At 30.9% G+C, this 18,153-nt stretch overlaps 1 protein-coding gene and 1 long non-coding RNA gene across 2 annotated transcripts; one reads left to right on the forward strand and one right to left on the reverse strand.

Annotated features, from left to right (window-relative positions):
* The first annotated feature begins 8,233 nt into the window (after positions 1-8,233).
* LOC106316336 lies at positions 8,234-9,490 on the forward strand. Its single transcript, XR_001264797.1, has 4 exons — positions 8,234-8,396; positions 8,536-8,637; positions 8,731-8,837; positions 9,071-9,490. It is a non-coding gene; the product is annotated as an uncharacterized LOC106316336 (long non-coding RNA).
* A 2,863-nt stretch (positions 9,491-12,353) lies between these two features.
* LOC106316308 (nitrile-specifier protein 2-like) lies at positions 12,354-14,598 on the reverse strand. The gene is made up of 4 exons (XM_013754187.1): positions 14,497-14,598; positions 14,175-14,413; positions 13,813-14,073; positions 12,354-13,523 (listed from the first exon to the last, which is right to left on the reverse strand). The coding sequence occupies exons 2-4, from the start codon at positions 14,367-14,369 to the stop codon at positions 12,576-12,578; spliced, it is 1,404 nt and encodes a 467-aa protein (XP_013609641.1). The 5' UTR covers positions 14,370-14,413; positions 14,497-14,598; the 3' UTR covers positions 12,354-12,575.
* Positions 14,599-18,153: the final 3,555 nt, after the last annotated feature.

The following is an 18,153-nucleotide window of genomic DNA, read 5'->3' on the forward strand; positions in this document are numbered from 1 at the left end:
AAAAATCTAGCAAAATCTTTCTAAAAATTTAAAATATTTTATTTAAATTAATACCATTGATTAATTTCGTAATTAATAATATATACTATTATACATTAATTTAAATAAAATTTTATTATAAAAAAAAGTGTATGATATTTTCAAAATTTATAATTATATTCTATATCTTCTTTATTAAAAGAAATACCATACAAAATCATACTAGGTCTATTTCATCAATTACATTTATTTGACTATTTAAGTTAATCTATTTGATATATAACATTTCTAAAAAATCTTATAAATTATATAGATATTAATAAATAAATTTTAACTGTAAATTTAAATTTTATTTTTACTTATAACAAAATATGTTAAAAAACCTAACAAAATCTTAATAAAATTTTAAAATATTTTTAAATTAATGCAGTGATTGATTTCATAATTAATAATATAGTATTATTATAATGTATTTATTTATAAAATCCCACAATATACTAAAATAAATAACATAGAAATGTAAAGTAAGCTAAGAAAATATCAGTTTTATAATATAACTAAATAAAATTTTAAAATGTATTGTAATCATTTTGTAAAAAATAGAAAAAATGAAGGAGATTCTCAATTTTTTTATTTCATACTATGAATTTATTTTACCAAACTCGAAAATATATTAATATATAATAACAATTAATAATAAAGTAAAATATATAAAACAAATCATTATACATTAATAATATCGAATAAGAAACATAACCAATAACATTTATAGATTTACACAATATATAACACTAAAATGTAAATATCTTTTAAAGTTTTGCGATGGTATCCGTTATATATTTATAAAACGAAAATCTACCCGCACGGATGTGCGGGCGAAAAATCTAGTTTAGTAAGTGTTATAAGATCATGATTAATAGGAAGTTCTTAGGACGTAGTTGTTAGCGGAATATAAGACCTAAAACACGGATTCTTATATTCCGGTAAGAATTTCACCCTAAAAACTCCCCGTTAATCATGCTTTAACTTTAAAAATATTTCAGGCAATAGAATCTTTCCGTATCCAGATATGGACTTAATAGAATTGTAAATAATGCTTTGCTGCAAAAAAAAAAAAAAAAAGTGGTTACACTAAACGAAGTTGTTACACACGTTATATTATTATTATGGACACGTGAGGAAAAGGCTCCACCTATTCTTAAGTACATTTATGTAGGCCTGAGACTTATTATCCGAGATTCGGATTCGATCCGAGATTCGGATTCGATCCGAGATTCGCTCCGGATCTGCTCCGGAAATAGAATATCCGGGGTGTCCGGATCTGAATCCGGATAGTAAAATCTTGGATCCGTGCAAACCGAATCCGGATCTAGATATCTTAATTTTTAAGTCCGGATATCCGGATCCGGATCCGTATTTTTAAAATACATTAAATTTTTAAATTTTATTAATATTTATATTTGATATATTAATATTTATACATGAATTAATTTTATAATATTATATTTTTGTTTTTACAATATTATAAACATATATAAATATATTTATAAATATTTAATTTATGTATTATATTAAAAAAATTAGTATTTTTTTGTTAAAAAAATTAGTATTTTTTTATTAAAAAAAATATTTTTAATTATTTTGACGAATCTGGATCCGGATATCCGCGGATAATAGAATATCGAGACGGATATCCGAAACCCGGATATCCGGAAACCACGAATCCGGATTCGGATATTAAATTCACCGATCCGACAAATCCGGATCCGGATCCGGATACCCTAAATTTCCCGGATATCCGGATCCGTCCCAGGGCTACATTTCTGTGTATATGAACCTTGCCAGTAACGGATAAAAAATTAACATCAAAATTCAAATGGATTCATATCAATATTTTTCTACTACTAATAAAATTTATTTACTATTAAAATAGAAGTCACAATTGTTTTTAATGTGTGATTTTTAATTTGGACCATCTCTTAGCAAATTTATTAAATGTATATTTTTATTATCTTAACAATAAATTCTTAACCTTTATTTATTCCTGAAATCATATAGTATCTATTCTCTGTAAAACCAACAGACTAATATCATCATCAATCTAATTAATTATATACCATGTCGTTATTCTTTCATGAATCACTTGCTAATATCAACACCGAAACCATTATTCTATTGGGCATTGTCGTATGCCTCATATAACACTTCTTCTACATTATACATTACTTATTCTGTCAGCAAGATCAAATATGTTTCCTAGCTTATGTCAAAATTAATATTATCATTCAGAACCAAATTTATATCATACTCAGTCGTATACCAATTTGATGTATTTAATTTAATTTTTGAATTTATAATTAACAAGCAAAATAGAACCGATGGAGACCACATACAGTAAAGTTATGTCAAATACTCTAGGTTGAGTATTGTTAATATTTCAAGCCATCTGTCAACAGAAAAAAGTATGGCCTTTTCTAAATCAACATAGACGATTTCTAAGAAAATTCAAATTGTGTTCGGTGATTCTTTCATACTATTAAAAAATTGTAACAAACCTATTTAATATTAAAAATTCATCAATTATGTAACAATCAATAACTAGATTTTGATCCACGCTTCCAAAGCGTATATTTATTTTCATAGATAAACCTAATTTATTTGATTTAACTTGTATTTTTATGGTGTATCTACATTTAAATGTTACAAAAAGTATTATATTTGTGCAAAATATTATATACTTAATGATTTTTATTAATATATATATGCTTAATATCCGAGTGATATTTTTTTCAAAACCCAAAAATAATACCCGAAAAACCAATCCGTATCCAAGTGGATATCCGCATTTTAAAGGGCGGAATTATTTTTAGAATAGATACACATCAAAATTATAATTATTTTATATATTTTCATCTATAAAAATGCACAATTTGTATTTTTTCAATACACACTTTATATATAATATTTTTCTAATTTATAATTGTGTTGATTATTTGTTCTTATTTTTTAATCTCATCTAATCTTTTAATTAATGTTAAGTGTAGTTATATTTTTAATTATTTTTTAATAATCAATTCATTGTCAAAATACTCTAATCGGATTTGCGATCGAATCAGTAAACTCGTGAACTGTATATAATTTGGTATGAATTTCATAAAATAATAACTAAAAATACAGTAAAACCCGCAAAACTCCGCCATAAATCTGTTACTTTGAACTGGTTAGCCGATAAAATCCCGCCAAAATACCTGCAAATATTAAATTAATGATAAAAAACTAGATGTCGATTATATTTTGCACCAAATATTAAATATAAGCTCTAAAATATGGTTACTTACCTTAACCTTTACATCCATACGTATAAAAAGTATTTGGTAACAACCAAAATAAATTAATTTTTGTCAAAAAATGAATAAAACTATTTACGCATTGCCTAGAAAAGAAATAATTTTTTTTTAAACTATTCACACATATATCTTTCGCTGGTGTATATAGGAGAGAGAACGTGGGTCCCACCACTTTCTGAAAATATCAACTGCTAACCGAGAAAAATTTAATCAAGAGCTGCGGCAATGTTGCCCCAAAAAAAAAAAGAGCTGCGGCAATCAGGGATAAATCGGCTGTTTAGTAATTTACGGAAATAACATTAACGAAGGAGTCAATGTTTCAAAAAAAGCCTTAACGAAGGAGTCTATATCTTTGAAAACTCAGTGGCATAGATAGTAAATAAAAAGGTAATAGAGGAGTTAAAAAGGTAATAGAGGAGTTAAAAAAAAAAAGATAAGAATTTGTTTGTTTTGATAAAAAAAAGATAATAATTTGTTAGATATTATACTTCGAAATGAATGAAACAAAAAATAAATCATTTGTAAAACATATTCTTTTGTTCAGGAGTTTTGAAACCTTCGTGAAACCACAGAATTCATTATTTCATTAATAACTAGGGGGTGTCCCCATAATATTGTTTTATTATTGCTAAGAGCATGATTTTTTTTTGGATAATGTAATTATATTATTGTTTTTATTTGTTATGATCATTATTTGATGTTTTTAGTTTGTTATGTAGTAGGTGATAAGTTAATATATTTTGCGTTTTTTTTTTTAATAATGTATTGTTGTGTGTATAGTACTTGTTAGTAGTCAAATGAGCATCTAACGTAAACTAATATTGAATTTCAATAACTTTGCATCTACGCATTTGTTGATTCTAAGATTAACGGTTTCATCGTCAAAATTGTATTATATTTTTTTCACATTTTTGAAAATTATAATTTTTAAGATGTTTTTTGCCCTCTCCCCATATTTTAAACTTGAGTCCTCACCGTCTATGTATTTCGTTACATTTTTGGTGTGCGGTGCTTCTCACCATCACCGGAAAAAGACTCACATTTTTTTCTTGTTTTTCTTGCCTTCTTCACCTATGAGATTATATGGTATTTGTTGCAGATCGGTTTTATGAGTTTTCAGTTGTTTGGTTGCTTCCCACGGCATTGTAAGCTGTTCCAGTCAATATTGATTGCTCCTCTTCTTCCTTAGATTTCAGCTGATTTAGGAACTGCATCTCCTTGGTTGGGTCAGAGTTTATTCGTCTTTGATTTTGTATTCCTCGTCGTTGGCTTACCGTCAATAGTCTCTGCTCGTTTTGGTTTTCAAGATCTAGTTTTTGGTGTTCTGACTTCTATGCTCTCTTTCATAGCTCGAGGACGGCTCCATATTTTTCTGATTTCGCTCCGTCTCCCTTTCCCTCTCCATTCTTGCATCTCTTTGCACTTTCATCGCATCTCTGGTGGCTCTCCCTTTCACCATGTTTGCCACTCGAGATTTGGATAATGTTTTCGTTCTTGTATGCTATGTGGGCTTGGAAGGTTATTTCTGGTCTCAAGTTTAGTCTCTGATTTTTTGGTGGTTGTCTTCCATTCTCCCTCTCTGAAGTTGTTTCTTTTCTTTCCATGTTTTCCTTGGTATAGGTGTGCGGAGTTAGTCTCTTGGAGCTTTGGTCCCTTCTATCCAGAGCTTTGAGGTTTTTCAGTTGCATGCCGTCTTGTATGTTCTTGTTTAGTCTGTGAGGTGTTTCTTACTTTTTAGCTACTGGTTGTGATTCCGGTGTTTTAGGCATATATTTTCCTGCTTTTTGGTTGCTTTGGCCTTTCGATTATTATTCTCCCTTTGGCCCGCTTTCTTAGTTTATGTGTTGGTTATCTAGTTTCTTATTCTTAATTTGATTATCTTATGATACTAATAGTGAAATAAATATAATTTGTAAATGAAATAATAAAAAAATTAGTAAAAATAATAAAATGATGAAAAGTCTTGCTATTTTTAGGTGTGAATAAATTAAATATTTAAAATATATTTATATTATTTTATTTATTTATTGAATTTTAGAGACCAATAAGTGTGAGAAGGATTAGATAATACATAATTAGAAATTGATGGAGAAAATTGCAATAATTTAAAAGAAGAAGAATTTAAATACAAATAAAAAACATGAGGACACATGTCAACAAACCCCCCTTCCACATGTCATAAGAAGGGAAAAAGCCAACTTTATATATATAGATAGATGTCACTTTTTATTCCACTTCATTCACAATTCCATCCTTATATATCAATTGAGAAACATTACATTTTTTTTGCAGCCACGTGTCATCATGGAAGTGAAATTCAGAATTTTTTAAAAATAGATTGATCAATCTTAACATATATTATACTTTTATTAAACTAACTATCAAATTAATAAATAGTGTACAAAAGAATATTCTCGCACTTTTCTTAAATAAAAACTACGGAATTACCTAATATGATTAACGTTTATACGACAATTAATGATTATGAATAATAAATATTTGATAACAATTTTTGTATCTTACCTCTCTTATTTTAATTTTATATTATTAAAAGATATTAAACAATCACATTAACCATATAATAAAAAAATAAATTTTTTTCTTATATGTTATATTTTGAATTTTTAAAACTCCTATAAATTACTACAAATGTTAAATGTCTCACACTAAATTTTGTAAGCAATGGTTTAATTGTTTTTTTTGTAATAACAAGATACAAATGATCATAAAATCGTATGAATATGAAGTCTCATTTAATAGACATGCATATTATATATTAATATAGTTTAAAATTAAACTATATAACATATAAAAATACATAACTATGTTAATTTCTAAATTTTTATTGAAAAAATATTGAAACCTTAATATTTTAATTTTGAAATTTGCATTGAAAAAATCGCACATTTGAAATTTTGTGTTTATCATATAGTACAAATTCTCAATAATAAATATTTATGTTAAAATATACTATATATCTATGTCCATGTCATTGAAATTTAGTTATAAACCATATAAAATAAAAAAATGATTGTTTTGATTTATTTACCAAAACAATATCGTAAATAAACGGGATGTATTTTTTTAATTTATGTGCTTAATCTAATTTTATTATATACATGATACGTAAATGAGCACAAATAAATAATAATATATAAAAATTAACATTTATTTCACGCAATTGCGCTGGTTAACCTAGTTTTTAGTATTCAACAAACGATTATTCATATTATTCAGCATATTCCATATAGGGAAAACCAGTTACAGCCGACAAAATTTCAAAAAATTATGATAAATACAGTAGTAAATCTATTAAGAAAATACACTTTGCAAGGTGAAACTAATGTTACCGTTACTTGGTATTTGGTAAAGTGGAATAGAAAATTATCAATCTATTGGTGAAAAAAGTAGTTACAACCAAACAAAGAGTAGTAACAACCAAACAGCTACCATACGTTTTTTAGAAATTGGCAAACCAAAGAAAGGCATGATTTACCTAACATGTTCACGCAAAGACGAAGTCCTTGCGAATAAAGGAATGCATGAGTTTCATTCCCACATGCCAGTCAAGATTTTTCTCTTCACGATTTTTGTGTGCGCGTGTGACCAGAGAATCAAAACACACACGCACACACGCTAAAAGGCATTCATAGAAAAATATGCACAATTGGATGATTGTGTTTGTTTGCATGTGAGCATATGAAATATAAAGATGACTAACTTTTGTAGCCGACAATTATATATCTTAGCTAGAAAGTAACACAATTGATTTTATTTATGATAAATGGCTCATTTTGGAGTTTCCAATACATACATCATTGCTCATCTATCTATCTATAATAATAAAGTTGGAGATTAACGGAACTGTTTTCCGATTAGCAGATCTTGTTTTCCCTTGGAGATTTTGATTTGCTTTTCAACCTAGATCGAAGCTGTTGGTTTCATTCTTATCTCATCTCTTTGATTTTGGGTTGAATATTATGTTTTTTGTCCTTTAGATCGATCTACATGAAATTTATAGATTCCATTTGCTTGGCCTAGATTTTCTCTCTATTCAAAGATATGCACTTAGCTCCTTTTCAATAAGAATCAATCTTTACTTTTAAAGTGAAAACCGATGGGCTTCAGTAAAGTATCTTGGCGAAAGGGTTGCGGTGGAGTTAGATTATTTTCGGTAGATTTTTCGGAGGTTTAGCAGAGCCGGCTGCTTCTTATATTGAGGATGGTCCAGCGAAAGATCTCTTGAGGATCAATTCGAGCTATCTTGGAGTTTATAATCTGCGATAGATAGGCATCTATGTTCACAAGCAAAAGTTGGAGTAGAAGTGGAGCAAGAAGACTTTGGCAAGTTACAGCGAGGTTTCAATGGATTCTCTGGTATCGAGAAGAGGAAGACAAAAGATCGGAGTAGAACGTTCCTGTCGGCGAAGAATCGAGGCGGCCAAGACAGCTGTCTCGCATGAGGGACACATAGCATCATCATGAATCCCTTGTTTCTGTATCAAGTGGGCACGTGATTAGACAGAGATCACTAACCAACCTTTTAGCTTGGATATGTAATTGTTGGGATTTTCCTTGTCTTTTATGTCATTGAACTCGTTGGTAAAGTGAAACTTTGTAAAAACAGCCCATTGGGCTTGTTTCAATAAAATTATTGTCGACAAAAAAAAAAGTTGAGATTCGTCAGTTTCTCAGTTCTCCACCTCAGCAAAGCATGCTTCAAATTTTGACACATGTCCTCTGTTATTTTCTAATTGGGCTCAGCACTTCGAGTGATTTGCTAACATCAGTCTTTCTAATTGGGCTCAACACTTCTTACTATCTAATTCGGTGTTATTGGGCTTTTACATAAAAACTCATCTGACCCATCTCCTATCAGGGTTTCCCCTACTCAAGACCCCAAACAATCTCCGCTCTTTCTCTCTCGCTCTCTTCGTCTCCTTAACACTCTGGCCATGTCCTCTGTAACGTCAGCCGTCTTGGAGTTACATCTCTTAAATCTCTACATTTACTTCAAACCCATTACTCATCCGACTCTTTGTCAACTAGACATAATCATTATCATCAAAGGTATATAACCGGTTGAAGCTCTAGACTATAAATGTGTTTCTTCTCTGTGATGAAAAGCCAACTGCTACGAAATCTCAAACTCCAGACGTTGTAAATCTTTGATTCCAACAATGGCTAATTCTTACACGTTTCTTGCCAGCTTGATGGCTGGTCGTTGTTCAAACACCGCTGAGGTCCACCTTCTCCGGTTCTGGGAGGCGGGCGAACTGATGATGTCCACGTGCTCTTCCTTGATGAGCAAGTAACTCCGGCAACCTCGATCTTCACTTATTATCTATTTTTAAGAATGTTACGAGTTGTGCCTAGAATCTGATTATTTTTCCATCCGAAACAGTCGACCCTTATCCAAGGAACTGTGAATGCAAACCGACTCCACACGTACCATGTTTTGTTTGTCTGTTGTTCACTGACACTGTTAAATCAGCACAAAGCATTTTTGAGGTTAATTCCTACATATACCTTTTACTCCTCTCTATCTAATCTAAGATCATATGGATTTACTAATGTGTATGCCTATCATATTTGTCTCGGTTAGTTAGTTAGTTCAGGCAGCAGTTGTGGTAGAAGACATGATTAAGACAGATTGAAAAATGAACTGTGCTACTGTTCTTCTCTTTCAGCTGCTGTTAAAATGCTTTCTGTGCTAACTGTCCATTTCTTCACCCTCGATGCAGCTATTATGTACAATAAACCATAACTCAGCCAATCGGCTTACCAGGTCAGAGGTCACAACCCGTTTCGGTTCCACAAGAAAGAAGCAGCAGAGGAAAGTACGGGAACACAGTAGAAAAGCTTCAGGGCCCAAAAAACGGAGGCTTCTTTATCAAAGTAGAGTCAATGTGTGTGTGTGTGTAGATATATGCTACCTGGAAGCGGAGCTGTTACTTCCGGATGTTGAGTGGATGAGCCGAACGAATATACCGAACGAATATATGTAGAGAGACATATATTTAGAAGACTAACTAACGTGGAGTATATTAGTATAAAACAATTGTTTTGACATTAAGCTAAAGCTGATGTTAGGACGGAACATACATTCTTTGTAATTCTCTCTGTATAAACAGTGGTTGGATGATTATTATTATTATTTTTTTATTGGGTGTAAATGGTTGGATGATTATGAGAGGCTTCAATCTTTCTTTTTCTTCATTTATGCAACAAAGTTTTTGCCTTAAACTAAAAAATTCACCATAAATCTAAGTTAAAAAAATATATAATACATAACCTTATTTAGGCGATATGTATAAGAAATTATTTTGAACCAGCATACAAAATTTCTATCTGTATTATTTAATACTATATTTTTTTTATTATAGTTACTTTGTTGTATTATTCATATAGATTAGAAAAATGGAATTTGCATAATGATGTTTTTCTTGCATATTGGTTAAAACATGTATTTTAGAATATTATTCATCCCACTAAGAAGATTAAAAGTACAATTTTGTAATCTTGGAAAACTAAATTTACATCTATTGACTTTTCTAAAACAATAGGTTTGAAAAATGTATACGAAAAAAATATTAGTGGATTCAAAAAAAATGTATAAGAAGGAAGAAAATCTACGATTTATGTATTGAATTTTAATTATATTTCCGAATAATTTTTTTTTTCTTTTTATAATAAATATAAAATAAAAGTTGAAAAATAAAATATAATCACATTAATTTAAAATGAAGATCCAAGGAAAATTTTATTATTAATTAGAAAACCATGTGTTTTCTAACAAAACTAACAAAAATAAAATAAAATTTAATATTACTTTCAATTGACAATAAATTAAATATTTTTAAATGTATATTAAAATTTAACAAATTACTCACAAAAAAGGTTAGTTAGAAAAACCACACATCGTATTCTATCAAACTTTATACTTCAGTTGTTTACTGCTTTTATATTAAAAATGGAATTTGCATAATACTGTTTTTCTTGCATTAGGTTAAAACATGTATTTTAGAATATTATTCATCCCACTAAGAAGATTAAAAGTACAATTTTGTAATCTTGGAAAACTAAATTTACATCAATTGACTTTTCTAAAACAATAGGTTTGGAAAATGTATACGAAAAAAATATATTAGTGGATTCAAAAACATGTATAAGAAGGAAAAAAATCTACGATTTATGTATTGAATTTTAATTATATTTTCGAATAATTTATTTTTTATTTTTATAATTAATATAGTATAAAAGTTGAAAAATAAAATATAATCACATTAATTTAAAATGAAGATCCAAGGAAAATTTTCTTATTAATTAGACAACCGTGTGTTTTCTAACAAAACTAACAAAAATAAAATAAAATTTAATATTACTTTCAATTAAAAATAAATTAAATATTTTTAAATATGTATATTAAAATTTAAAGTGAAGTTCTTAACGGAAGTTAAAAAACTGTTTCTTAACTTTTAACTAAAAAGGTTAAGAACCGGTTTTTAAAGTTCTTATTTAAGAATCGGTTCTTAACTTTTTTGGTTAAAAATTAAGAAACAGTTTCTTAACTTCCGCTAAGAACTTCATCCTAAGAACTCCGGGTTAATCATGCTCTTAAGAGCACAGGCGCAATGAGAGTTTGTAAGGGAATATCGAACAAAAGAAAGTGATATAATAATAAAATAGGAGAAAAGTAATGAAAGAAATAAGAATAGTTTCCTCATAAAGAAATTCTTACACTTTTCTAAGAAATCACTTTTACACATGTCTAATTTTTACTGCTTTAGATATATTTTAGATATTAAAATGAATTATCATCACCATAATAAAGTAAAGTAATAATATAAAACTCTGAAGAAACCTCTTAGAGACGCTACGGTAATGATGCTTAACAAAACCACAAACTGATAAATATTTCACTACCTAACTTCTTTATTTCCCCTTAAATAATGATTATTTAAAAACTCAACTACACATAAAACTTCGAGAACACTCATGCCAATCATAGGATAATGCAAAAGGCAAACACATATAACCATGCAAACAACACACCAGAAACTACTGACTTCATTTTTAGTGATCCCAACGCATGCATACTTGCCAAAGAGATGTTACTCCAACCAAAATATTCTTGAAGGTACCCACTTTCAAACCCGACAAACACTCAACCAGCAAAACATAGGAGACTCTGAAAATCCAAAACACAAAATCTAAATTCAAGTTACTGTCTCATGTTCACAAATAACATACAAATAACATCGATGTGGGTTTTATCTTTATAAATGCTAATAATTCACAACCTAATACAATGTAGAAAACATCAAACGCCAAACAAACACATATGTTGGTTTATCTAGCATCCACCTTCTCTATCCGCTCAACAGATTTCACTGATATCTCTAAGTTTTGTTATTTAAACCCATCTCGGATCACCAAACCACTGAAAACTGCATCTTAAACAATAAACCTTAATCAAAGGGGGTCCTCACCATGATAACTAATTGGCTTTCACAATTTTCGAAGCCCAAACAATAAATAGTATTAATTTTACAATATTGACTCGCTCACCACATAAGAGCAGGATTACCGCTGAAACCCCACGTGGAGTTTTTTATTTTTTTTTTTATTTTTTTTTGTCTGAGTAAAAAAAAAATAAAAAAAAATAAAGACCAATCAATTGCGGGTCGCCACGTGTCAGTGGAGCCCGCAAACAGTTTAAAAACTCACCAAACAGCGATCCTTATTTTGGCTTTTCTGTAACCGATTTTTCACTTTTTTGTGGCCCACCCCACCTAAAAACCCCACTAAAAACCCCTTTCCCCTCCCATAATCATGCTCTTAATAGACCAACCAATTTAACCTGCACACATAAAACAATCCGTAAAATTCAAACAACTCACATTAAACGAAGAATATATCTACAACTCTCCATAATAAAATGAATCATCGCTTCTCAAATAATAGGTCATCTCCACCTCACTAAGATCTTCACCAAGAACACAAAGAATTAACACATCCACACAATACACTCAAATACTAGGGGGCACACCACTAGTTTAGTTATAAACCAAGAAAAAACAATTTATTGATACAAACACGAAACATGAAACAAACATACACAAACAAAAAAAAACGAACAAGCTGATAAAGGATCATATGGTATCAACCACCATGATCCTCCCTTATTGAATGACATAGACACAACAGAATCACAAACAGTTATCACCAAACGACTTTTCAAAGTATTTAAGCTGAATCAGTCCCATAAAAGAAGAGATCATCAAAGCGGCCATTGGTCTGAGCTTTCCCACCATGCATCACCAGCCCTTTCTTACCATCAATAGTTCCACTCGTGGAAGCCGACCATCCCCTAATTTCTGGAGTCTCCTCGTCTTCACCTAACTTATCCAACCTCTCCCACTTCAATGTCTCTGTGTCCAGCGCAAAGGTCCCACCGATCAATTGTCCCGGGCCTACGTGAGCTTGTGGATCCATCGCAACCTCACCTCCAAATATCACAATGTGTTTACCAACAACCGCACTAGCGAAGACACTCCTCGCGGAAGGCTTCTCTCCGAACGTTTCCACTTGTGTCCACTTGTCTTCAACAGGATCGTAGTAATGAACATCATCTACTTCACAACCGTTGAATCCATAAACCACCCAAACCTTCCCTTGCACTACTTCGAGCCCAGCTCCTCCTCTTATGCTAACGGATTCTCCTGGAGTCGCACACTGCACCCACTTCTGATCAACGATGTTGTAAGCGTCTAGGTTCTTGAGCCGCTCCGTAGCACTCACTCCACCGAAAACATAAACGTTGTTCTCATTGGCTGCCATAGAGTGGAAGCTACGAGGAATGGGTCCCTCTTCGACCGGAGTTAGCAGTTTCCACTCGTTCTTTATCGTGTCGAAAGAGTAGAAGCCGTTGTATTTTCTGGAAGCGTCTCGGCCTCCAAAGACATAGAGGGTTGATCCAATAGACACCATGCGGACGCCTAAGCAAGAGAGGTGGGGAACATCTCCTGTGGCTGGAGAAATTGACCAAGTCCGGGTCTCAAGGTCAAAGACGTAAAGGTCTTTGTCGATGGGCTGATTTGGTATGAGCTCGCCACCAAATGCGTAAATCTTGTTTCCTACCTGTGCTATGGCATGTGAGCATCTTAGCCCAGGAGCCTGTCCCTTTTGCTCCACCTTACAAAATTATAATATTTGTTAAAAATAATATTTTAAGAGATTTATGTTCGGATTAGTTACACGCGCGCGGAATTATTCGATGATTCCCCAATTTTTTAATTTTTTACGTCACATTCCCTAAATTTTAGTTCAAAGTTAAGTTAAACTAGAGTTATATATATAACCATCGTTTTTTGGATTTTCAATTTAATCAAGCATTTTCCACTTATTCTGAAGTATTACCAATAAAATCATTAGTTAATTGAGTTGTGTTTGTGTTTGTGTTTATAAAAAATCATTTTACTACCTTAATCCACTTCCCTTGCAATTCAGGAGCGGATGGGAAAGTAACATAGGCTCCAAGGGAGTGTAGAACATCGCTCGAACGCCCGTGAAACCCAATGATTTTGCCACCATGGAGAACAAACTTAACCCCTGGACTTGTCTCGATGTGCTTATTAGTTTTGCCTTTATAAGTCTCGAACTTAAGATCCACGATGGTTTCTTCGGTTGCTTTATCACGGAATGCTTCCACGTATATGAGGTAGTCATCTGCATCAATCTCAAACTACAAAGAGAAAAAAAACAAAAATAACTCTCAAGGCGAAACCAATATTGAACAAAATTGACATTTTCAACAAAGTAAATAATAGTATATATTATTATTACCTCCTCAGTTCCTAGCAGCGTCTTTTTTCCATGTTCGTCCCCAACAACCACTTCAGAACCATCTGCATATTCAAACTTGACGAAGGCTATACAATCTTGGCCTTGACCTACATATATTTTTCTAATACCGTCGTGAACACCATCATCCCATACACCTCCTTTCTTACCACCCTTTGCTTCCAGCTTTTGGGCCATCTGTTTTACCTATACGCTTGATAATCTTGCGAATATCTTACAACCTGTAATTACGAAAATAATTAAATCTTAGACAAACTACAATAATATGGAAGAGATGGATTACAGGGAAGTTGAGAGAGCTGACCTTAGATAAAAGTAATGCTTTGTGCAGTGATCCATATTTGGAAATCGCATGGGTATTTATCGACCCATGGGAAGTTCACGTCGACATATTTCTTGATACTTTTATATTATCTCGTGATCCACGAGACATTGAATAAATTGAGTAATGAATGAATACCTGTTAGTACACGACGACGTATCGCAAGCAGTTGATATGAAAGATTTTGGGATTTTCACTACTATACAGCTATTTATTTAATAGTACTAAAAGACAGTCCAACTCATCTACCAGCCGATTTTGCTTTCTATTTATATATGGAGCATTAGGTATGAATAGTCGTGGCAAATACCCCAAAGGAAATATAGTAAAATTTCTAACTCAATACTGATAAATGAATATTACAATCTTTCGGTTCTAATTTGACTTGATTGATTAGTGTTATTATTATTATTATGATATCATCATATTTATAATTTTGCCATTTTTAGTTTTGGTAATAAATTTTTTTTAATATGTATTCGCTCAGGTTTACTCTTTTAATTCATATTCTGATGAAATAAAATCATTGTATGCCATAATCTTAATTCTATATAATACTTATCAATCTTTATATATTGTCTGAGAAGTAGTTTAGTAAAAAAAAAACTAACTACATTGCTTTTAATAATTTTATATTATTATTTTCAAAATATGATTAGATTTCTTTTAAACATTAATTTTCTATTATAATTACATAGATAAAATTATTATTTTGTTGAATTCAGTAACGGATTTACTTATAATATATATAAAGTATTAATTTTAAAAATAATATTTTTTTAATATAAATTATAGAATATCTTCACGTATGTTTCCATATTTTTAGTTATTAAACAATTCAATCAAAACAATTTTTTTCAAAATAAATCAACTAACATCTTATCCCCCTTAAAAGTTTAGTATTTGTATACTCTGAATTGAGCACACCAAGAAGGCGAGAACAAAATGACCACAAATTTTAATAAAAACATGTAATCTTGTAATCTTGTAATTTATGTTAGTGTTATTAATGTATCATCATCCAGATTTAAATCCACATGATACATGGTTTGAAAAAGGGAAATCATTTTCCTTTGATTCTTTAAAAGTATATAATATTCATACCGTATATATATATATATATATATATATCATCATTGTCACGTGGTTACTTCAAATATATCGAATAATTGCTGGAAAATAATAAAAGAAAATAGAGGAAACAATTGCTCTACCAAATACACATAGAAAGAAGAGAAAAAGACAAAAATAGCACTAAATCAAGTTTTTGTTCCCAAACTAACACTCAGGATCAAAAGTCATAAAAATAGGGTTTAGAGTTAAAGGGTGGAGTTTAGGATTTAGGGTTTAGGGTTTAGGGTTTAGAATTTAGGGTTTAGGGTTTAGGGTTTAGAATTTAGGGTTTAGGGTTTAGGGTTTAGAATTTAGGGTTTAGGGTTTAGGGTTTAGAATTTAGGGTTTAGGGTTTAGGGTTTAGAATTTAGGGTTTAGGGTTTAGGGTTTAGAATTTAGGGTTTAGGGTTTAGGGTTTAGAATTTAGGGTTTAGGGTTTAGGGTTTAGAATTTAGGGTTTAGGGTTTAGGGTTTAGAATTTAGGGTTATAGATTTGCCCTAAAAAGAAGTCTCGTCTATTATATGTGTTCTTGATGAATTTTCCTCTATTTCAACTTGTTGTTTTCCTCTATAATAAACACCTGTAGTGAGAGCATGATTATTCAGGGTCCTTAGTGAAGTTCTTAGTGCGTGGATTTTCACAAAACTATTAAGGATCGGTTATAAAAACTACTAATTAAGAACCGATTTTAATGAGTTTTTTACACTGTTCACGGGCCCCACTCTCTCGTGGCTGTCCGCGATTGGTTAACTTTTTAATTTTTTTTCTTTTTTAGAAAAAAAAAATCTAAGAAAACCAAATGGATTTCTTAGTGATAAACATGGCCTGATTACTCTACCTAATAGGCTAATACACTTCGATCTTTCAATACGGCCGAGTGGTGATAACCCTGACTATTTAAATGGGCCCCACTTTAAGATAGTGCTGGATTGTATGGCAAATATAATATTTAACATATACTATAATTTACCCCCCCAAAAAGCCATATACTATAATTAGTTAACAGTAGTTACAAGTACTACATAGTTTTTTTTTTCTTTTATGAAAAATAACAGTACTACATAGTTTCCGGCTGATCTGTTATTACGAGTCTCAGGTTTTCTTTCTAACAGATCTGTTTCAGTTGACTATGATTTTTTGTCTTCGAATAAAATCTTAGTGTTGTTCTTGTTATCTTCATGATTCAAGAAACATTTCCCTTCCTCTACTTGTTTTTTCGGTTTGTGCTTGTGACTCTAGGGGTTTATGTGTTCGTCGCCTTTGTTTCTAAAAAAGTCTCGATTTTTTCGGCTTTGTGTAACTCAAACTTATAATACAATGAGAACTACAGAGACAGAAAAGGAACGGACAAGTCTTATAAAATTACATATATAACAAATGATCCTCAAATTGATCTTGAGGTAGAACTTATCTAACCTACAAATTGATCTTGAACTAGAACTTAATAAACTTCTACACACTCAAAAGTTTCGTATACCCGCAATGATGGTAGTGTAACAACTATTGGCCTCAATTATAAAAAGAGAGTACCCCACTTTAAGGGAGGTCTATTATGATTTATGGAATACATTATGCTTATGCATATCCTCTAAACAGCGATCTCTTTGAATTATAACAGAATGGTGTTTTCTGCAATGAGTAGTCAGCGCGAACGGCTGAACAAAAGAACGAAGAAATAAATAATCTAATCTATTAAAAGAGAAGTACATTTTATATTTAGCCCTAAGTTTTCCTCGATAATTATCATCCAGTGCCACTTCCTTAACAAAATAACTGATTTTTGTTTAATTAAATTAACTTTCAAACCAATAAATGTATAGCTGTTTAATTCCTATTAATTACAATCGACATCCATTTAAAACATTAAATCATTTTGATATTAAACCATAAAATTAAACATCGACACAATAAAGATGATCACTAAATCTATTTTAACTAAACCATTGAACCATTATCGAGTTCGTCACAACCAACTTGAATTATAAATGTCATTCCCTAGCATTGTTTTCACGATCTAAGGAAACCTATCTTTGGAAATCAACTCTAAATAACAAACTAACACAAACATTATTGATAAAATATTGCTGATATCGACATATTACCTATATAACATAGTTTTAGTTATTGTATATTTTGTTTATAGCATTGAAACTAAACCGGTTAATTGTTTTACACAAAACTTATGATTCTTTAAAAGAGTCATGCATATCAATTATCAAACTTACGATTCTTTAATAGAGTCATGACTATTGTCGATTATATTCACATTTACTATAAGTTTCTTTATACACAACTTTTTGAATAATGTCACAATCAATATTCTCAAGGGTTTAGGGTTTAGGGTTTAGGGTTTAGGGTTTAGGGTTTAGGGTTTAGGGTTTAGGGTTTAGGGTTTAGGGTTTAGGGTTTAGGGTTTAGGGTTTAGGGTTTAGGGTTTAGGGTTTAGGGTTTAGGGTTTAGGGTTTAGGGTTTAGGGTTTAGGGTTTAGGGTTTAGGGTTTAGGGTTTAGGGTTTAGGGTTTAGGG

This window comes from Brassica oleracea, chromosome C1 (assembly GCF_000695525.1).
Source record: "Brassica oleracea var. oleracea cultivar TO1000 chromosome C1, BOL, whole genome shotgun sequence".
Lineage (NCBI taxonomy): Eukaryota > Viridiplantae > Streptophyta > Magnoliopsida > Brassicales > Brassicaceae > Brassica > Brassica oleracea.